The sequence below is a fragment of the Aspergillus piperis genome (genome assembly GCF_003184755.1).
Source record: "Aspergillus piperis CBS 112811 unplaced genomic scaffold BO85scaffold_4, whole genome shotgun sequence".
Lineage (NCBI taxonomy): Eukaryota > Fungi > Ascomycota > Eurotiomycetes > Eurotiales > Aspergillaceae > Aspergillus > Aspergillus piperis.
In genome coordinates, this window is record NW_020291594.1 from 1608891 (window position 1) to 1631159 (window position 22269).

At 52.6% G+C, this 22269-nt stretch overlaps 5 protein-coding genes across 5 annotated transcripts; 1 reads left to right on the top strand and 4 right to left on the bottom strand.

The window, feature by feature from the left end:
* Positions 1-28: 28 nt before the first annotated feature.
* BO85DRAFT_436237 (histone acetyltransferase TRA1) lies at positions 29-12010 on the bottom strand (the record flags this gene model as incomplete). Its single annotated transcript, XM_025658566.1, has 3 exons — positions 29-11566; positions 11640-11797; positions 11917-12010. 3 exons carry the CDS (start codon positions 12008-12010, stop codon positions 29-31), a joined length of 11790 nt encoding a protein of 3929 aa, XP_025518519.1.
* A 544-nt stretch (positions 12011-12554) lies between these two features.
* Positions 12555-13255, bottom strand: BO85DRAFT_233053 (uncharacterized protein). Its single transcript, XM_025654788.1, has one exon. The coding sequence runs from the start codon at positions 13036-13038 to the stop codon at positions 12634-12636; it is 405 nt and encodes a 134-aa protein (XP_025518520.1). The 5' UTR covers positions 13039-13255; the 3' UTR covers positions 12555-12633.
* Positions 13256-13349: 94 nt separating this feature from the next.
* On the bottom strand, positions 13350-15799 carry BO85DRAFT_457414 (protein phosphatase 2A regulatory subunit RTS1; the record flags this gene model as incomplete). The annotated part of the gene is made up of 7 exons (XM_025661516.1): positions 13350-13707; positions 13759-13886; positions 13945-14115; positions 14177-14530; positions 14599-15198; positions 15315-15650; positions 15776-15799. The coding sequence occupies 7 exons, from the start codon at positions 15797-15799 to the stop codon at positions 13350-13352; spliced, it is 1971 nt and encodes a 656-aa protein (XP_025518521.1).
* Positions 15800-17699: 1900 nt separating this feature from the next.
* Positions 17700-19880, top strand: BO85DRAFT_366742 (transcription factor TFIIIC subunit TFC1; the record flags this gene model as incomplete). Its single annotated transcript, XM_025655790.1, has 5 exons — positions 17700-17840; positions 17896-18205; positions 18264-18341; positions 18396-18504; positions 18575-19880. 5 exons carry the CDS (start codon positions 17700-17702, stop codon positions 19878-19880), a joined length of 1944 nt encoding a protein of 647 aa, XP_025518522.1.
* A 277-nt stretch (positions 19881-20157) lies between these two features.
* On the bottom strand, positions 20158-21893 carry BO85DRAFT_233068 (uncharacterized protein). Its single transcript, XM_025654789.1, has 2 exons — positions 21454-21893; positions 20158-21387 (listed from the first exon to the last, which is right to left on the bottom strand). Exons 1-2 carry the CDS (start codon positions 21566-21568, stop codon positions 20435-20437), a joined length of 1068 nt encoding a protein of 355 aa, XP_025518523.1. The 5' UTR covers positions 21569-21893; the 3' UTR covers positions 20158-20434.
* Positions 21894-22269: the final 376 nt, after the last annotated feature.

The following is a 22269-nucleotide window of genomic DNA, read 5'->3' on the forward strand; positions in this document are numbered from 1 at the left end:
AACAGATAAAAGAAACAGCGACCAGCTTTTACAGATACGGCATCCAGAGAGCATCGCAGGCAGCGAGATGCTGCGGGTTCACAGCCTTGGAGATCAAGTCGATCGTGGTTTGGTTGGCTGGCAGGTTACCCTCAGGTGGACTGGCAAGGCTGACGGCCCGGTTGACAATGACATCGCTGTTGTTGTAGACCAGATCGCGGAGCTGCGGTGGTCCCAGAGGTGCACGGTGTTGGGCTGTGGCCCAGAACATCATCTCGTCCCGGACAAAGATACTGAGCTGCTGCTCAAGTTCGTGTCGGGGCTCCGTGAGGCAGCGTGCAATGGCCATCAATGCGCATGCAAACAGTCCCTCCGTAGCAATCGGTCCCAGCAACGTCTGGATGTTGGGAGTGAAACGGAATGGCACTTGTTCGGGGTTGTAGAAGAATGCCTTGGTCGGGTTGATTGTGGGGATCAGCTCCGAGCCCCAAATGTCACCCGTCAACCTCGACACCAGAATCTTGTTAGGATACCGGTTGCCCATGTGCATCACGTAGGTCATAAAGGCAATGGCCGCATATTGGTAAGCAAACTGCCGCCGGAAGAGCCAGAAGTCCGAGAAGTTCGGGTACATGCGCTGGAAGTAGTCCAATACAATCGTACTGGGAACCCACTTCTCCTGGATGGCAGTGAGCATCTCGGTACGCAGGACCTGCTGCTGGTCGTTGGAGCGCTGGAAGACGTCAGTGTCGTTCGTTTGCGTGGGCGTGTCAGTGTCACTTACGTTCTGTTTCGTTTCTGCCAGAGACCTCATCTTCTCCATGGTAAACATGACAGGCTCGTCCTTGTTGATACCCACACGTCGGCAGTAGTCCTCGTAGATGCCCTGCATGGAGATGTAGGACGGGTCATCCCGAACCAGGCGAATGTGAGGCGCCAATGGAACCATAAGCGGGAGATGGAAGTACAAGTTGCGGCGCCGGCTCTCCTTGCGCTTGCCCAGAAGTCCGTTGAAAATACGGAACAGCTGCAAGATGCGCTCCTCTCGTCTGCAGTGCCGGGCTGCGGGATGCTGGACTGCAAACGGATGCACACTACCATCGTGACCGCGGATCTTCAGCCGACGGTGGCAGACTCCGATACCGCGCACCAGATCAATGTCTGGAAGGAAGCGGTCGATCCGAACGAAGTCTTGGTTCTTGTCCTTGTGCAGGAGGTACTGGCCTGGCACCTCGACTTCGTCGAACTTGAGGAAGCGGAACTCACTGAGGTGAGGCGAATACGTCTCCAGGAATTGAGACTGAGGTCTGCGGTCGAGCTTCTCTTCAAACTTGTCACGCCAACGACGCAGCTTCTGGATGTACTCGTACATCGTTGGCTTCTTGACCACAAAGTCCGCCTCGAAAGACTTGCGGATGTGGGCAGGGAGAATGGTCTCAGCAAAACGCGTGATATTCGCCTCAGTTGCAGGGGGCAGCTTGAAGTCCTGCGCATAAGAGCCCGGCATGCGACCCACGTAAGCCAGTCCATCGTTCAGCAGCGCAACAATGAGACGATAGGCATCCTCGTCAGGGGGGCACTTAAAGTTCTTGTGGATTTGATCCACCATGGTCTCCATGGACAAGGCCAGCAGAGGGAAAGCAGTCTTGAGACCGGACATGATCTCATCGGAATACTCCCACGGCTTCTTGAGCGGCTCCTTCTCAGGTTCCGCACCAGCAGCGTTCTGATTCTGCTGCGGCACTCCATTTTGTCCGGGAACCTGCAGATGGCCTTGTTGCTGGCCTTGGCCTTGTGCCTGTTGCGCTTGGGGCTGTCCTTGGTTGGGCACTTGCCCTTGAACAGGTGCCTGGGGTTGGGCTTGAGGTTGGGCTTGACCTTGAGCTTGAGGCTGACCTTGAACCTGGCCTTGAACAGGAGTCTGCTGTGGCTGGTTCTGGTTTTTTGCCTGGCCTGCATTCGGCATCTGGCCTTGCGCTTGCGCTTGGGGTTGTTGTTGTTGTGGCTGTGCCTGGTTCTGTGCAGGTTGTTGACCACTGGGTGCCTGTGGAGTTGGAGTCGGAGTGGCATTGACTGTTTGGGCGTTCTGGAGGGGAGAGGCATTTGCAACTCCCGGCGAAGGCTTGGGCCGTGGAGAAGCCTGTTGTTGCTGCTGCTGCTGTTGTTGTCTGACACGGTTAAGCTTCTCCTGCTTCTGATCGTGCTGTTTCTTGATGTTAAGCATATCCTCCCTGTTCGTACGGAGCAGGAAGAACAATGCTTGCGGGAACAACTTAGCAATCTTGACGAGAACAGCCTTGCACAGACGAGCTTCGCGGTGTGACAAGCTGGTAAGGAGCTGCGGTATGAACGTGATCCAGTACCAAACTGGAGTATCGCCCTTGAAACTCTCAAACGCGCGCGCAATCTGACCCTCTTCGTTGTCCAGGCTGAGAAGCCAAAGGATGCGACTGAGCAGCTTCCTCGACTTGGCATTCTTGTACAGACCAGCAGCCTCCAAGTAGCAGCTGACAGCATTGCTGGCGAGCTCATAGTCCGAGGGGTCAGACTTGAAACGTTGATCGCTGTACTGTCCCCACTCCGACCAGGCTTTGGCAAGTCTTAGCTCGTAGTAAAGAGCCACACCATATGCCTCATTCGCCTCATTAACGTGGTTCAGCTTGGCAAGGAACATTCCCTTCAGGGTATAGAACTCTGCCTTTTGTTGAGCACCGAAGTAGTTGAGATTCGTATTATTGATGACGTCCAGCCCACTGTTCAGCTCCTTGGGGTTCTGGTAGTGGCACTTGGCCTGTTCCCTCAGCTTCAAGAAAGCCTCTTGAATCTCAATGTTCGGCAGAGTGTAGATACGGCTAAGCTGGTTGATGCACACTTCCGGCATTTGATGCTTGCGAGCAACGTGAGCAAAACGGTTGATGATCCAAGCTGTCTCATGGTATCCACGGTAAGCATACGAATTGCTCGCCACGTTGTTAGTCTGCGGAGGCAGAAGGCTAAGATATGTCGCATTGATGAGCTGGAAGATGTGCTGCCGCCATGTAACCAGGTCTTGCCAAGCGTTGATATCGTCCCAGAGATTAGGCAGACGGTCTCTCCACGTACCCAAGAGCAGCTTCAACTCGGCAGACTTGGTATCGAGGTTGCGCTCGTTAGTCTGCGAAAGACTGGCGCAGATGTGACTTGCATCATGAAGCTCAACCAGCAGTTGGAAGTGCTGCAGGATTGGGATATGGGCGTTCGTGATTCTCTTCGGCAGCTGGAGCCACTTCCTGATTGACAGCTGGATAGATTCATCGCACACACCGTTGAACTCCTGGATGTTCTCCTTCTTGATATGGAACTGAAGTAGCGCCATAAACGCCTGGAAGAAGGTGCGTCGCGGAGTCGGCGCATCAGAAACAGACTTGATGAGAGATTCAAGCTGCTCCCTGCTACTTTCGCTCTGCCAGTTCTCGATGTTCCTCCATGCAGACTCTAAGAGGAGATCGTTCAGATTCTCATGCTTCGCAAAGTCGCTGAGGATCTCCCATTGCTGCAACTTCTGCGCACAGATCAGCCAGTGATCTTCCCAGAGATAGTATTCGCCTTGTGAGAACGGCATTGCACCCGAGCGAGCCTTGATCTGGGCGTTCTCGTATAGCTGTTGAGCCTTATCCCACATTCCCTGCTGCTCATAAGAGAGGGCGGCGTTAGTCTCCACAAACTTGCAGCGGCGCCGCCACGTGCCATAGAAGAAGTCATCTTCTTGCAGCCCTGCATATACTTCTACCAGAGCATCAAGGTTGCTTTCACGGACAGTAGGAGTATCAATGATAGGGCTGATGGCAGTCTCCTCAAGATACGTGGCAGCAGTATACCAAGCATCATAGGTTCGACTGAGATACTTCATCACATGTGGCGGGATCTTGAAACGTGGCTTAGCGCGCACCACACCTTCAAGCAAAGCTTGGACGACATTAGGCCTCTTGTCAAGTTGTCGTTGATGATACTCGCGGGTGATCAGAGTCACCATTCCCTTCTCCAGATCGATGCGGTCCTCCTTAGACAGAGTAGACCAGAAGATAGGGAATAGAGTCGTCCAGAGCTTATAGGACACCGTAGGGTCAGTGTGCTGGAGTTGGCAAAGAGGCTCAATGAGATCGCGAGCTTTAACATCACCGATTTCACTTATGAAGCGCTTCCGCTCGGAGACGAAAGCCTCGAGTTGAATGTCCACCATAACATCTGCCTTCCTTGCATCTTTATCGGCATTGCCATAGAGGAAAGACACGGGGTAAACAGTGAAATCATCCGGATGCAACCTCGCCGATGAACCCATATCCACGCAGCCCAAGACTAAGTGAGACGCCTGGGCCAGCCAGAACGAGTCCGCCAGCGTGTCCCAGTTCTGACAGGTGAGCACGTAGCTGAGACGAGAGCTGGCTAAGCGGGTCAAACTGCGGTCGAAAATGGTCATGAAGCGATTCCGCATCTCAACATCTTGTGCCCTGGTTCCGATCAAGAAGGCGTGCTCGAGTCGGACAGTCAGTTCGGTCCGGGTGATCTTAGAATCCTCATAAATCCTAATGACAAGATCGAGGAACTTCTTGAGCATGGTTTGGTCTTGTCGAGACTCAAAGAGTAGCATCTTATGCAAGACAGCGGTCTTCTCCTTGAGCGTAGGCCATGACTCGGTCGAATGGAAAATCCAAGTCTCAACCATACCCAGCACCTTGCTGCAAAGCTTAATGTTCTGAGACCGTTCAACCAACTGAGCCAGAACACTGAGGAAAGGACGCCTCTGCTCTCCAAGGTGAGACATGCGCACTGATATGAGTTCGATGGTTTTGAATATCAGATCAACCCCGAGCTCGAACTCCTGCTGGTCTGGAACTCCCTCTGGAGGCTTAGTTCCCGGAGGCAACGCTGCTTGATTGGCGGTGGAAGCTGCAACATGCTCCTTGGCCAGTTTCTGCGAAAAGGCTTTCATGACCTGGGGAATGTGGGTGTCCATCTCAGCCGGCTTATTCTTGGAAAGAGTCCAAAGCACATTAAGACTAGAGACATAATTGCTGGCCGAAAGTGTCTCCGTTGCAATAGCAGACAGGTAGGTGACGAACTCAGAAGGCGAGTTTTCCACATCCATAGCATCATCCTCCTCTGGCTGATCTTCCGGAAGAGCATTCAGAACCCTTCTGATAGGAGGCAAGAGCTTGGGGGAGATATCCACCTCGTCTTCAACGCCATGGAGGCAGTCCTGAATCTCTGGGTTGTCCGAGCGCAAAGGCTTTTCGAAAAGCTTCTGGATTAGGGGCAAGCGAGCCATGATCCAGTCATCCGGCTTACAGGCCAGGAGTACTCGTATGACCTGCAGTGTATTGACCATACTCGTAACATGCTTCTCGTCAGGCTTGTCTGCCTTGTCGCCCGCGAGGATTGGTTCCGTAACCTTCTGATAGAGCTCAATGTCCAAGTCTGCCCAATGCTCGTCAGACAACAGGTTCCTCAGCAAGTGCACAGCCTTCTTCACCATATCACCCGTAGGCACAGGCTGCTGCGGCTTGGTTCCCGGAAGCTCACGAATTCGCGCGGCAGGAACTGGGTATCTCTCCGCAATTGTCGTGATGAAAGATATAAGGTACTTCGTCAACGTGGCACGCAGATCAGGGGGGATGAGATAGTCCTGAGACCCCGCTGCAGGCGAACGGGATGCACTGCTCTGGGTTTCCTCCAGCTTGCGCTTCTTGGCATTAGGGGAATCATGGATGCCGTTGGGCATCGGAGAACGGCTAGCTTTAACACGCTTTTCTTCCCAGTGCCAAATGAGACTAACAAGGTTAAGCGCCAGTTTCTTGCTTTCGTTCGAAGAGCTCATAGGTGAAGCGATCTTGATCAGAGATGGAACGATAAGAGGCACGAAATGTTCCCTTGAGTCGTAGAAGAGGTCCGGCTGCCGCACGAGGAATTGGAAGATGCACATGACCTGCTGCAAGTTGGCAGTCTCCTCCGCCAGAATGCGTCGAGGCCACTTCGCCCATATCGGGTACCGCGGATCATGTACCTGAGTATTTTGATTTGCCATGGAGGTCCTAGTCGGCAGAACAGGGGCAAGAACATCAAGAGCCTGAGTCACAAGCGCTTTACCCTCGTTCTGGTGAGCTCTTAGTAGGGCCACGTAGACTTGCACGACAATCTTGAAAGGCGTCTCATAATGCGCAATGAAGTAGCTGATGAGAACATAGGCGCCGTATTTGTTGATGACGTCTTCCAGACGAATGTAGTTCCAAGCGAACTTGATAATGTCCTTGCGCGATTCCTGTACGGTCTGTGAATGATATTTGATCAACAAGGCAGACAGCTGGAGAAGTTCCATGCGCGAGTGGTCCACACCAGCCTGGTTGGACTCATCGCTCAGATCGGCCAATTGAGGCTTCCACAAACGGCTCTGGATGAATTCGGTCATACTCTTGTCCATCAGCTTGGGACTATTCGACGGGCTGTTCCATGTAGTCTGGACGTCCATGGCAAAGATGGGGTTAACCAGATGACGGAAGGCATATGTCTTCATCTTCTGGGAGCAGGTGCGCTGGCTATAGAGGTCGAGGCACCGCATAATCACAGAACGGCGGTAATCAATAGACTCATTCGTAATGATATGGCGGTATATGAATTTCGGGAATGCCAAGGTGCGCTTCAGTTCTTCGGCAGAAAGTCCGTCCATAACCTCGAACAGGAAGTCCAGATCTTGCACCGACTCCGTCAGGTAATTAGTGAAGATATCCATTAGCTGGTCCTCCGCTTGCTCGACTCTTAACCGCTCGTTCGCCGGTAGCTTGTCATTTCGGAGCTTTTTCTCCAGATCGCGTCCCGAGCTCAATAACTTGGCTCTCAGATCCGCCTGCGAAACCAACCAGCGCTTGGTCGATTCATGCATGCAGATCGAGTGGGCCACGTAGATACCATTGATTGCAGCAGTGTTCTTGCCATCCGTCGCCTCTTGTCCGAAAGCAGCATTCACGAAGCTATCAGTGTCCGCAACTACCGCAGAGCGAAGTGCCTCACTCTCTGGGTCAGCTAAGACCTGGCCAAAGAATCGCCCAAACCGCTCATCCTTGAAGCGGTTCTGGAAGAAGGTCAAGCTATCCTTGGGATAGCGATTCAAGTACTTGACCAAAGGCTTCCTGAAAGGACTGTTAGACGTCCTGCGAAGCTTGTCTTCAAGATCCAACACCTTGTTCACGAGATGCTCCATGAAAGAAGTAGCAGCTGGGGGAAGTAGGTGGAAGATGTTGAATATGGCAGCCACGATCTTCATCGGAGGACTTTGCTCAACAAGACTGAAGGACACCTTCTGCAGAATCGTATCATCTGCAATGACCTTCATGTGGTCTAGAAGGCGAGCTCCAATCTCAACCTTGAAGTAATTGGTGAGCAATGTCAGCAAACGTGCAAGTCCGTCGAGTCCTGCGACGCTCAAACGCTTAGGATCCTGCAAGTTCATCAGGATAGGGCGAAGACCGTTTTGGAGCAAGTCTTTCGGCAACTTGTTTGTCTGCGTAAGAACGTCCCGAAGACCGGCATTGGCGGCTTCAATAACATCAGGAGACCGCGAATAGAGTGACTTGAAGAATACGGAAATGATGCGTGCACGGCTCGTATTCTGTGGGGTGTTGCCGAACTCCTGGAAGCTCATTGCCATAGACAGGAGACGAAGGCACGCAACTCGCAAGTTGACAATCATTTCAGCATTCTTGAACTCGTTCGGCTTGGAGGCGAGCGACTCATCATCGGCATCAGCCAAGGCAAGAGACTCCAGCATTAATCGATTGAGCGGATCATTAAAGGTCACAATATTATTGTGTAAGCTCAGGCAGTACGTAATGGCATCGATAAACCCAATCTGCGTGGGAAAGGGGAGTGCTCGGAGCGGCTTGTTGAAGATGGACTGCAAGAGGCGGTCCTTCACAGGGAGAATGAGGTCATGGACCTGACAACCCAGGACTTCGGCAATTGTCGAGAAGCTCCGACGCGAAGCTTCTCGGACCTGCTTATTCATGTGGGAGAGCTCGTAGACAAAGTGCCCGCACAAAGAGTACATGCGGCTCTTCTCGTTCTTCAGGTCATCAAGCGAAAGATTCTTGCAGCACCGGCGGAGAATCAGATCCAGTGTCTCCTGCGCCCTGATTCGCGTGCTAGCTGGTAAGTCAGACGGTGTATCCTTGATAACATACATCAAGGCTCTGACGAATTCGACCTGCTTGTCCAGGAGCCAGGTGTCACCCAGGTCCAGCTTGGTCGCGAAAATGTGGATACCAAGGCTTCCCCCAGCCTTGGTAAACCACTCCTCGCTATGGCAACTATGGCAAAACACGCGACCCAGATGTTGGAAGAAGGGAAGCTTGGAGACCCGGTCAGGAGTTCCAAAGATGATAGCGGCCGCCTCCTTCATGACCTGCATTGCTGCCTGCGCACCATCACGGACAGAAGCATTGTCCGATGACAGGGACTCTACTAGAGCTTCGGCTAGGACCCGTGAGTCGAGATACACCGGGCCTTCGCCGTTATTGACATCGAAAGGCCTGCGGGTGTGCCTGGCTTGGGCGAGAGCGCGTCCGACTTCCACTACAGCAAAGTGCTTGCATACATCAGCCACAAAAGCGGTTGCAGTTTGCTCAAGTTCCGGAATGGTTGTCGCGAAGATACAAGCTTTGATAAGTTTCTTCATCGAGCCCTCCTGTGTCAACTTCTTCGTGATGGAGCTGGACCGCTCAGATCTTTCCAGGATGTCGGGCATTGCTGTAGTCTTGCTCTCGAAGAGGTCATTGGCATGCAAACGAATGAGAGAAGCCAGGTCCTCCGGGACACTCTCATATCCAATGTAGAGTTTCAACTGCGATGAGAGCATCCGGAATGCCTGCTGCTTATAGTAGCTGTCCGATGCCTTGGCCGTGGGTGTCTTGGGAACCTCCATCAACTTCCCAATGGCCAAATCAACGCCAATTTCGACAGGGAAAGGACGCTTCTCGCTGGGTCCGATAAGCTTGATGTCGACGCTGGGTGTGTCATCGGCAAACTGTTCGAAGGTAAGGTCTGGAGGGTGGTTGAGGAACTTTCTATTACGGCCACCAAGCTTACCCAGGATCCTCATGGTCGTATGCGCATGGAAGTGATTGTAAGGATGGGGCCGCAAATGGTCCCACAAGGCTGTCATTAACTCGTCCATAATGGGTGCCATGATCGGATCAAGGTAGTCGGCCGTGAGATTGTCGACACATAGCTCTAGGGTCCGAAGACCCTGTCCCACAAGGTCCGAATCGGCACGCAACGCTACCACAATTGGACGCATGAGGTAGCTCAAATGTGGCAGAAGATGACTCAAGCGAGCAGGAACTGTGAGGGTAAGCTCTACGTAGAGGTCACGCTCTTGCGGTTTGCGGGCAGCGAGCAGCAAGTTATTGAATGTCTCCAAGAGCATTTCCAACAGCGGCAGAATCTCTTTGTAAAGGAGCTCGAACCGGCCTCCACCAATGCTGCGGAACAAGGAGCGCAGCAGGAGGAAATAGTTCATGGGCTCCTCTGCAGTCACCGAAAGCTCTATACATTTGGTAACGATCTTGGTAACATGAGGGTGCAAAACCTGCTCGTTCTGAACAGAGAACAGTGTGACGGCCATAAACGAAAGCTTGAACATCCTCAACAGGATCTTCGCTTTCGTCATGTCGGAAGTACCCACTTCATGGATCCGGTCCATAAGGTACTGCAACACCATTCCAGAGAATGCCGGGGAAGTGGCCTCGCTAGCCAAAAAGAACTGAGGAAGGTGGAGGAGGGCGCCGTGTTCGAACATGAGCTCGTGGAGGTAGGGTATCTCAGAGTGGAAGACTTCGTGGAAGGTGGCGGTATCAATGCAGTGGAACACGGTTCCGAAGCTCTCCAGGAGCTCCTTTTCTTCGCGGGACATGGGCGCGGTGTATTGACCAGCAAGGAAGTCGAACGGGGAGGAGTAGCTGACTTCCGGAGGTGACTGGTCCACCCCGTAGTACTTGAAGACTCGGGCTCCTTCGTGGAACAGCTTCTTGATAACCCGTACTTCCTCAGCATTGTAGCCATACGAGACCTCGGACCAATTTATCGGGACACTATTCGGGTCGATTTGGATATGATCGGGGTTGCAGTTCTTGAGCTGGTGGAAAATGTTCTTCAGGCCGTTGATCAGGTTCTTGAAAAGGAAGATGTTGTCGGAGACCGGATCACCACCGCGGTCGCGAGGGTTGGATGTCTTGATGGGAGACGCCGAGAAGATATCGATTTCATCCCAATCAGGTGGGTGCTCCTTCTCCGCAAGATACCGCTCCGAAGCAGGTTCGAGGTCCTTCTTCGTGGCCTTGTATGCCTTCGAGACCTTGACCGCGTTGTCAAACTGATAGTTCATCGACGCGAACTTGTCACCAATGGCATCTAGGATCATGATCAAGAAGTAGCGGCCTTCCCTTTTATCCTCCAACCTCGATATCCTCTCGGCCATATTGAGTAGTAGTTTGGCACTCATTGTCTGGAAACTCGTTCCCGGGAAATCATCATGAAGGTTTTTGGTGTACACTTCGACAGTCCGACGTATTTGATCACGCGTCAAGTGGTCGCGGACGTGATGTATGAGGTCGGCAAGCATGCTGTAGGCTAGGGGTCGCATTGTCTCGTAAACAGTGAGTCCATCGCCAATAAGCGTCCTCTCGTCAAGAAGCTCGTCGATCTTCTCGAGGAATATCTTCCGGTAATTAAAGTTTATGATGTGACGGATGGCCACCAGGAGCTCCTTCCTCGCGCTGGACTTTTCCCGGGGGCAATCTTGAAGAAGACGCACAACAACCGAGGGGAGAGTGGGGAGAAAATCCTGCAGCTGTTGCGCATACATACGGAGCAAATAGGCTAAGAAGCTCATCGTCTTCACTTGCGCGGTAATGAATTCACCGAAAGCGGCTCTGTTCTTAATTTCTTTGCATACGCCCGTGAATATCGTCCCCTGGGCTGCGGCATCTGCGTGTGCCTTCTCCTGCGGCTTGGCTTGGAGAAGAAGGATACTCTTGATCAGCGGCACAAAGAGCTTCACATTTGCCGCGACGGACGCACGGTGCGTTTGGAAGATGGACACGACGATAATCGGACACTCGGCGAGGACCTTGAACGACTGCATACCCTTGAGTAACACATTGTTGGCCTGTTGCTGCTGGTCTGGTGCGAGATCCGAAACTGACGTCGCGGGGGAGCTCGGTCGAGGCGATTGGAAAGTCTGGGCCGTCGCACTTGGTGTTGAGGGCATGCCAGAAGGGGTGGCTTGACTGGGGGTATCGAAGGTATCGCGAACCACCTGCTCCATCATCTGGAACATCTCCTGAATGAGCGCGAGGAAAGGTTGTACGCGCGCCGCCGTGGCCTTGGCTTGATTGCGCTCGAGATCCATGATTGTCTTCATGCACAGAACCGCGTTTTCCTCGTTTTCAATCCGTACCAGATCCATCAGCAGGTCGACCATGTCGGCGGCATACGGTTCGACGTCCGGCGACGCCATTGGCAAACGATGTAGCGTCTCGAGGATACAATTCCGTAATTTCTGGCAATACAACCTATGTATGAGCCCTAATTCCCCAAACTAACACCTGAACCAGTCACGATCCCTGACTCACCTGATCGAAGGACATGTTCGTGAAGACGGGCTCGCCCTTCAGAATGTGCTTGAACACCGGCCATAGCTTCGACAAGAAGATCGGATAGCTTGCGCCAGAGCATAATGGTTCAATACTGTCCCGTAATTCGACAGCAACATTCGCTCTGAGTTTAATATCTATGTGCGAAGAGAGACCGTCAGCTCAATGCCCGCAGTGAGACCACTCAGGACTTGAAAGTCGAATCCACAGCTGAAGCTTCATTCCCCAATATGAACAAGCAAGGACCGAAACGCACCAATCTTGTCGTCGCCCAGCTTAGTGCTGTAGATATCAATGCTTCGCTCCGCGTTCCGCTCCATGTTGCCTCGGGGGCCTTCAGCGGAGGCCATATTGATAGATTAGGATTAATTAATCGCCAGGCCGTGAGGCCGGCCTGAATCTAGAAGCCGGCACAAGCTGCTCTTATGTCGGATTCATATGCGTGTTGGTGGTGGAGGTGGTAGTGGTGGAGCTCTATGTCGAATGGCTCAGCGACGGAAGGCGCCTCATAAGATGTGGAAGAACTATTGTGTCCAGTCGTCAAGTCATTAATCGGACCCAGTCGGTTCAGGGTGTAGGAAGCAAAGACCGGGGGAGGAAGAGGAGAGGTCGGGTAATATATAGCGATATATTTAAGGGAAAGGGAGAGGAGGTGGAGGGTATCAAGCAAAGGATTAATGAGCGCAAACTACCGGCCTGCAAACCGACAGGAACAGAAAGCAGCGAGAGCAGACTGAAACGCGGGTATCGCAGAGACCCCGAACGAAACACTAGGCCGAAATAGGTAAAAACGGGACTTTGTTTCTCCTACCCGGTAAGCGCGCGTCTACGGTACTACCCTGCGGCTGCTGAGCCTATCACGGGTTACTGGCTCAGGGGTTTACTCAAAAGAGGCACGTGGTAACAGGAACAACGTTATAGACTTAGTAGTATAGTCGCGTGGATAAAGTCTTAAGAGAAACAAGAATCTGGTTCACGGCCATGCCATAAATACTTCATGTTGTAATATCAAAAGGTTTGCCGACATCAACGTCGACGAAGGGAAACGCCATTCGCACCCGTTTTCCAGACCCGAACACAGTTCTAATAGTCCAAACTCGATCGTCCGCTCCGATGCACGGGCAACCGAGCCACGTGCTCGCGCAGACACAAGAATATTCAAGGCCATGTACACAGAGTTGTAGAAAGTTAAATAGAAAAGAAAAAAGGGGGAAAGAGGAAAGGGAAAAGGACATGAAGACGCGGATGAAAGGGGGAGAAGAGCACGAAGACGGAAGTACTGGCCGAACGTGGAACCAAATAGACACGAATACACTTCATCGCAGCTCGTAGTCGCTATGCCATCATGGAAGGAAAAATCTAACGGAAGAATGCCCATCAAGTCAACCGTTACTTGGTGGAGTTGCTTCGGGACAAGATCGATACAGTAACGCCAGCACCCGGCCGTCGTCGATCTACACGCGGTCGTATCTCACTGGCGCTACCACTTCGTCGCCTTCGAATATCATCAGAGGAGCCGCGGCGCCGTCTCTGGAGAAAAACACGGACGTTTCAACGTTAGAATCACGCTTGCTGTACGATAACATCGGCGAATTCTTAGCAAAGACAACGACGAAGCAAAGTAGGGGAATTTTCATTTCTCTTTTCGCCAAGTGCGACAAAGTCATGGGCAAAACATGACCACACAAGCTACTCGGGGCGCTCGGTACTTACCGAAGATGCCGTGCTTTCTCGGGGCCGGCGCTCGGTCGAACTCGAGTCATCCAACTTCAGGGCATGGAGACGCTTCTGACTGTCGTGTGCCACTTGGTCGATGTCATCTAGATGGACGGGGATCTCCGCAACTTGGCATTGTGGGGGCACAGCAACCCCATTCTTCCTATCTTTAGCGCGTTCCAAGACCTTCTCCCATCTCTGCTGTCTGCCCATTTCGCGCTCTTCAGCGCTGTTCTGGCGCTCATTGTATTCATGAGAGCATTCGTCGAAAAGCTGTGGGTTGATCTCCATAAACATCTTCATCGCGTTGTAAACCATACTGTGGATTGTTCTGCAACAGTCAGCCGCTGCGGAAGGGGCAGTCAAATTATCATCAACCTACCTGTTCCAATGGCCCTTGGAGTTCTCATACAAGGGAGGGAACATAATCGGCAGAATGATCTCCACGTTGTCGCTAACGAGGTTACAGAAGTATTCATTGTTCCAGAAATAGAGCGCTCGTTCCGCGACCTTGATAAGCAGTTAGCGCTTCTGCTCGGAATCTTGCATCGATCTCTGCATAACAAACCTGGAAATGCGGGCTAGCGACAGACTTCGCAAGCTGTTGGAACAGAGGCACCTGGACCTTGGCAAATTCGGCAGGGTCCATGACCTCGAAAATGTCTTCCACCTCGTTCAGGTACATAACCTCCTTCGTACTGTTTGTCTTGGGCCAGTAGCGCAGCAAACCAAGGACCACCTATCCCGTAGTCAGTAACGTCTTCAAGCCGCGACGAGGCAGGAACCGGATGCGGTCTTACATCTTCCGTCAATGACGAGTCCTTCTCCAGGAACTGAACAATACAGTAGGCCAACTGCGGGTGGTACATGCTCAAGCTCTTCACTTTGTGTAAGGGTAACAGAACCCGTGTCAGGAACAACTTGTGTTCTTCCTTCAGAGGAAGGGCAAAGCCGTTGATGATAGACCCCAAGATTTCCAACAGTTCTGCGATTCCATTGAATCGCTCAGTCTCATATGTGAACTGAAAGAAGACGTTGTTGATAGATCTGCGAATGTATGATCGCAAGTTCAAGAACTTTCCGTAGATACGATGCAAGGTGGTCTTGAGAAAGTCACGTTCACGAGGGTCTTCCGAGTCGAACAGCTCCAGCAACTGCGGCGCATTAGTGTTGGACGGCCCTAGGCCTCATCATCCAGCAAAAGAGTATAAAGAAAGCATACCTGAAGCACAAAGTGATGATCGATGTATTGCTTGGCAATGTTGGTGTTAAAGTCCTGGCTCTCGATGAACCGCAAGAAGAACTCATACACCACCTGGATATGGGGCCATGCGACTTCCAACACCGGTTCATCCTCCTCTGGGTCAAACGCCTCGCCTTGGGGAGTCACCGGGGGCGGGATGGGTCGGAAAAGATTCTTTGCGAACATCTCGACTACACGGGGATACATGGGTTCCGTGATAACCGAACGGTTGTTGGCGATGTAGTCTAGTAGCTCATGGAGCGCCAGTCTCTTGATCTCCTTGGATTTCATGTCGGCAGTAGGGTCGTTGAAGTCGAAGATAATGTTGCATTGATCGATCTTCTGCATGAACAGCTCTTGGCGACGATTCGGGGGAACCTCGTGGAAGCCCTGCAGCTTTTCCAACTCTCTTTGGCGCTGATCGGAAATATCGAAACGCGATGAATGCTGGCGCTTAGGGGTTCGGATTCCTTCGGACATGTCCTTGGGTGTCGTCTGAAGGCGATCGAAGACGTGAGACTTCCGTGGGGGAGCGAGATCCCCGGGCATGGTTTCGGCGGCTCCGGGGGGAGGGACATGCTATGCGAATGAAGGATAAGGGTCAGTCCGGAACCAAATGATCGATGGGAGCTACCATCAAGCTAGGTTTGGAATAACCACAGCGGGGGCGCCTCGATAATGAAAGGGAAGCTCACCGGTGCGCTTGGACTGATGACCACGCTCGGAGCCATCTGCTGTCCCTGCTTCGTGGGCGTACCTGGTCCACCGTTATTCACGGGCTGACCAACCAAGCCTGCGCCCTGCGGGATATAGTACTGACCAGGATACATTCCTGCCTGCGAGCCATTGTCCGGCGACTTTCCTCGAGTATCATTCACGGATGTGGTAGACGAAGTCGGGGTGCCCTGGTTAGGGGAAGAGGACTGCTGTCCGTGATTGACTCCGAGGGCGGCATTGTTTTGGGACGAGTGGGAGGAGTCTTTCTTCTTCGAGGATTTGTTTGCGTCTTTTGCCCTCGACAACTGTTCATGCTGGGCAAATTAGCCTGCATCCCGGCGGTTTTGGGGGGGGGTGGGTGGACGAGAGCTGATCATCGGCAGGAGGGAGGCGGGGAACGGGGTGTAGGGGGCAGCGGAAGTGGACAGGGAACACTCACCACTCTCTGTCTGAAGCCCTTCATTGTCACGACTAGTCGAACAGCCACATGTACTCGGTCTCAATCTCGGTGCCAGTGCAGCAAGATGCCGCACACTAGCAGGAGGGATGGGGGAGAGTGTTGGTATAGCGCGGAGGCAATTTCAGGAGAGCCACGTCGGGATTTATTTATGTCGGCCTGGGAATGACCACATGAGCATTTCCAACCACAACACCACCTAACATAGCGCTCGAATCGGATTGACGGGAGAGACACAAGGTCCAGGAACAAGGCTCATGGCAAAAATCGCAGGGGTGGGAAATATACAAAATCAAAGAAATAGAGAATCGTAGGATGAGGGGGGTGGAAAATGGTGGACACCAGGCCAGCAACGCAGAGCACCGGGGTGAGGCGGTAGGATCCCAAAAGAACCAGCGGATGATGGAAGGTGTAATCACACACCAGAAAGGGGGGGGTGTTTGATAGGGGGAGAAGAAAGAGAAGAGGTGGATCAAAACACACAAGAACAGTTTCCCGAAAGCGCAAGAGGAACAGGAAACTATAGCTGCAGGACTTACCTCAAAGGAAGTTCAGTTCAAGGTATCGGGGCGAATTGGGGGAGAGTGGGAGTGGGAGGGAGGAGGATCTCTCAGACAGGCACGCTTCACTGTTTGGCGCGAACGGGAGCGGTATAGGGAGCAGCCAGTAGTCAGTCGGTCTGGTTTGCTGGAGTCGATCGTCTCTTTCCGTGTCGCTTAGCGGCTGCCGGGAAGCGGGGTGCAAATGAATTGAGGCCCCCGGGGGAATGAAGAGAACAGAAGAAGTGGGAAGGAATAGTAGCAAAGTAAGAATACTAGAACCACACGGTCGCGGTTGGCAGAAAAAGAATCAAAAGAAGGGGAGTAAGGAGTAAATCAGAATTTCTATCGTCAGCGCGTTCAACCGTAAAGAAAGCACGAGAAACCAGCCCAGTCGAGCAGTCTGAGAATTGTAAGGGATTGATTGATGCGATAGTAGTTAGTCGTATCAAGCTGAGGTCGGGGAGGAGGGAGGGGGGGGAAGCAGAGCAGCAGACTGGCCTGAGGCTGTGGCTAACGGACTGATTGAACTGACTGACTGACTAGAAGAGCGCTCGGACGTAGTTTTCTTAGTGGTTGCAGGTCAGGTCGTGGGCCTGGTTGGGTCCCTTTTACCAAACTACCTTTATTAACCTGCCGACCACCAGCACGATGGGAATCGGGAATCAACCGGTTTTAAGAGGTCGAAACGAAATGAAATGGGAGGGGCGCCTCAGCATTACGAAATTTATACTTAGACCATCGACTACACCCTCCGGAGGGTTCATGTTGAACTGTCTCGAAGTGCAACTACAGGCAAGGGGTCAGACAGACAGCGCATTCCCCCCGAGTAAGAAACTCGTATTAAAAAAAAATAAATAATAATAAAGAAAAGAAAGCAACCGCATCATCTTATTAGAGGAAAGAAAATAGCAATCCACCCATCCAGCATGTCTCAGTCGCGGCTTTTTTTACCCTCCCATCTTATTTTTTGACGGGGGATTCGGGATGATGGTGTGGCTGTTGGCTGGTCATGTGACTTGCAGATTCCTAGCATCGACATCCATCGTTCCCCTCCAGGTTGGCTGTGAAGCATACACAGGATTGGGGATTCTGCTGTAGTAGTTAGTATGGTTACGAGAAACACTCTGGTACCGAGCCTGATCTAGTGAACCAATTCACCGGCTCAGCAAGTTGTAGTAGATGTGAATTAACTTTAAGCCCCTGGATACTAACGGTTGACGTCAATCCTAGCTCCATATTTGTGCAGACTTATCCGCATTTATATAGCTTCGACCTAGGGATAGCATTTTCCCCAAACGTTCCTGACACATGTTTAAATAGCCCAACAAGGGCTATACACGGTGCATCTACGCCGTACAGACAACATGACAGATCAACATGGGGCCAGAACAGCCCCATTTTACCAGATCCCCTCACGTTGCATTGTCAGCGTCGAGCACCCTGCCATTATCAGAAACCTTGACAAGGCTGTCGACACACTGAAGGGGGATGCGGGCATAACCAAAGTACGTCAACCCATTCAATTGATTATCACTCAGAAGGACTGACAAGTTACTCCAGATATTGCATCCCCCCAAGCCTGACAGCCCGGCTCATCTGCTTCTGCGGCCGGAGGATGCCATGTCCAGGCCGCTCCAGTCGACCAGCTTACCGTCTAACAACATCCTTCTAAAGGTGACGGTACCAAAGCGAACAGGTCGCAAGCGAAAGAAGGGGTCGAATGAGCCCTTTAGCGGCGTTGCTGTCTCCACGGTGCATACGGAGCCGCAACGACGCAGTGCTCGAGAACTGCTGCGGAGTCTGAGTGATAATGTATCCAATTATCAAGTTGAGCCCGTGGGCTTGATTAACCGGACACATGTGTTTCGGGGTGAGTCTACAGACCACCTACACAGCAGTATTATCCTGCATGACACTGACACAACCAGGAATGCCGGACTTTGTCTTCTCAACGGGCTCCAGTTCCTTTGCCAACCGATTCCGGGAGCAGATATTGCCATTTGACTGTAACGAGACCTACTACCACATCCACCACTTAACACAAACTAACCATTGTACAGACGACAAAATGAAACAATTCGACCTCGACATGAGCAAAGGCGCCATCACCGACGTAGACATCATCCCTCCACCGTCCTTCAGCTTCGGAGACATCCCCTTCACCTACATGTAAGCCTCCACCCCCATGCCCATGCCCATCCCCAACCCAACAATCCAACTAATAACAAAACCCCCAAAGCTACCGCCAAAACCCAACAGTCCGACAAGCCATCGACAACTCAGGCAACATAACAACAGTAAACACCCAACGAGTAGTAAAAGTCCTCACCCATCTAGTATCCTACGACATCGCTACGGTCCCAACCTCCCCGCGCACGAACTGCCCACCCATCCACACACTCGACAAAACGCTCCAAGAAACCATCACAGCCGTCGAAGCCCTCTTCCAACAACGCCCCGCCTGGACACGCCGAGGGCTACGCAACTCCCTCCCCACAATCGAACAACGCTACGCCCTCCGCCACGCGATCCCCTACATCGGGTACATCTTCCGGTCCGGGCCCTGGCGCGACGCCATCATCAAATACGGCCACGACCCACGCACCGACCCGTCCTACCGAATCTACCAAACAGCCATGTTCCGCATCCTGCCCCGGGAAGCCGAAGTCGCGCGAGACGGCTACACCGGCCGTCGTCACGCCGTCGCCCGCGCCGGCGAAGTACCCCAATACCTCGACGAAACTCATCACCAACACACGGAAACCCAACAACTCCCTACAACAACCCACCTGTTCACAGGCTGTTTGCCGCTCCCGCGCGACGGACGCATGTGGATGTTCTGCGACGTGACGGACCCCACACTCCGGAGCATCTTATTCCCATCGGATCCGCCGCCGGCGGGATTCCTGCGTGAGGAATGCGATATTTTGACGGATGGGTGGTTCGGGAACGGGACGTTGGCGAAGACGAAGACGATTATGCGGGCGAAGGTGCTTGCGTTGTTGGATGATAAGATGTTGGATGATGAGGTCGAGTTTGCGAATATTGTCAAGTTGCCGGATCATGCGACGCCGGAGTCGGTCATGGTGGACTTTTGGCTGGATCCGGCGGTGGCGTCGCAGAGGGAGATGATGATGGCCACGGAGGTGAGGGGCATTATTAAGGGGGCGCCAGCGTGGAAGGAGAGGGTTGGTGGTGGTGGTGGTGGTGCTGCTGGGAAGAAGGGGGTGGTGGTGGGGAGAGAGGAAATTGGGGAGGAGGGTGATAGGAAGGGGAAGAAGAGGGCGGATCGGAGGGTGCAGTTTCAGGATGAGGTGGGTGGTGGCGGGGAGATGTTGAGTGAGGGTGAGGAAGAGGCGTATGAGCAGGAGGAGTTGGCGGAGGCTGTGGCAGAAGCGGCGGCGTCGGGTGGAGGAGAGGAGGATGATGTAGATGAAGATGTGGACGAGGATGAGGAACAGTCTGATGAGGATGACGGCGGGGAAGACGAGGATACGGAGATGGGTGGCGTTGAGACTCCCAGAGCTACGAGACGAAGAGCTTAGTATATTTTACTGTAGATGCAATTTACTAATTTACAAGTTGATGGCTTGGACTTTGTTCATAAAAATTGTATTTTTATTTGTATTCTCATTCTCTTTTTTTGCTTTTAATTAGACTGAGGGTATGTATCTCATACAGGCATTAAGCGACGTAACACATTCTTAGGTCATTAGGAGGTAGGTAGGTAACGGACGCAGCATTCATCAGATGCGCAAAAGAGTGGTGACGGAGGGGGCCATTATACTTCAGGCCAATGATAGTGACTCGTGTCGAGGTAGGTAGTAGTTCGGGTAAGACAGTGGGAAGTCGGATAGGAAGGTATGGTGTGGTGTAGGTTTTGGACGTGATAATAGGAAAGAGGACTCAAGAAAATTCGTCTCGTGACGGATCTGGTCGGTATAAAACGGGCTCCAAACGAAATCAAAAAGACTGTATAGGTAGGGTATCCAAAAACGATGCTGTACAACCCTGGAGTAATCCGAACGCCATATAATATAACTCTTGTTGGTATGATGGGTGATAGTCCGAGGCGAGCTATCAAGGGGTGGCCGCGGATTCAGTTGGCATCGGCGGCTTCTTCTGCAGCACTCTCGCTCTCCCAGATCTCGATTGCCGCCTCAGCTTCAACCTCAGCGGTAGGCTTGGCAGGGGCGGTTACTTCAAGGAAGGAAGAGACGGAGGAGACGTTGGAAAGCTTGCTGCGGGCGGAGTTGGGGGCTGAGCGTGGTGCTGATGGGACCTTCTTCGCATTCTCCTCAGCCTCGTCATCATAGACAACGGCATAGGAGAAGGCATGGCAGTCATCACCGTAGTAGTCGGCGGCATTGAGGTCACCCAATGGCTCACGAGACTCCTCCAGCATGACAGACTTGCGCGCCGCAGCCGCAGGGGACTCCTGCTGACGAGAACGGGGAAGATCAAGTCCGAGTTCCGCCGGAGGTACATTCTCCTTGCCTCGACCAGAGGTCTCAACTTTCCCTTCCTGGTCGCTGATGTCCAGGACACAGGTGGAGTGTTGCATGAGGTTGGTCATCTCTTCCTGCTCGGTGTCCACATGGATATCGAATGACCAGGATGCAGGAGCTTTCGGGCTGGGCTGACTCTTTGCCTTTGCGCCAGACAGAGCGGTTGCAAGAGAGAATGGGCGGTGGACGGATTTCCGGTTAACGGACTCGGGACGGCTTTTGGCGATAGTAGAACGACGAGAGAAAGGCTTGCAAGACTTGGGCGGTGGTGAACGTCCAGCTGGCCGAAGGTTGGGAGCGGACTTGGGAGTAGACACGGTTGGTTTGGTGGGTGTGGTTGGCTTGCGAGGAGTGACAGTGGTCGACTTTACGGTGGTCAGAACCATGCGAGAGGTTTTGAATGGCTTGCAGGGTTCCTTGGCAGGTTCCAGGTCATCATCGTCGGCACCACGCTTGCGTTTGGCGGATTGTTTGAAAGTGGTTGGGTCGATATTCTCCGAGTCCACGTCCGACAGGGGCTGTCTCTTTCCCGAAAGAATGGCACCTATAAGAAAGTATGTTAGCTATGACGCGCGTGGTGAGAATGGGGCGAAGTTTCGCATGTTCATACCATCTTGTTTGTTCTTCATGTTCATTCTAGTCTTGAGCAAGGAGCGCATGCGTGGCGCGTCCAAGCTGGCAAATGGCTGCCGCATGGTGGTAGGGGTCATGGTAAGAGCGGCCATGCTGTATACAGGCCGGAATGGACCAGGAACAGCGGATTGAGTCGACTAAATGGGGTGTATAGACAGGCAACGAGGCCGTGTGGGAGACGAGTTGTTTTTAGTCGCGTCGAGGGAGTGAAGTAGTGAGTGGGGTTGGTAGATTGATTGGCGGTCTGGAGAGGGAAGATCGACGGTCAGGATTGGAGCGGGAGAGGCTGAGTGAACTGGATAGGATGGAGAAAGCAGTTAAGGTTAATCCACGATCCAGTCTTTTTGGAAGTCCAGACTAGAAGGGGACAAAGACAATGGACAATGGGAAGTGACAGGACTAGAGGAACGAGGGGACCAGGCGAGGAGATATAAGAGTTGGAGTGAGGCAAGGGCTGTTTAAAAGGCAGGTGGTGGTAGGCAGCGTCAACCGAGAAAGAATGCCTAAAAATGGAGAGGGCAGGGAAAACGGTGGGCTGCTGGTCATTCAAGGCTCATTCCAAGGTTTCTGCACGACAGTCGAAACATGCAGATGAACGGGTTTCAAGGGTAAGGGTTTGCAAAAATGTTTAAAAGAGAAAAAGAATTTAAGTCGACGAGGGGAGGGGTGGAAGGGAAGCGCGAGAGCGTGGACGTGGACGTGGACGTGGAGGTGGAGTTGTATAAGTAAGTTTGAAGCAGGGAATGGAGTCAAGGCGAAGAAGCGCGTCAAGTTCGTGTCGCCCGCCAGATGG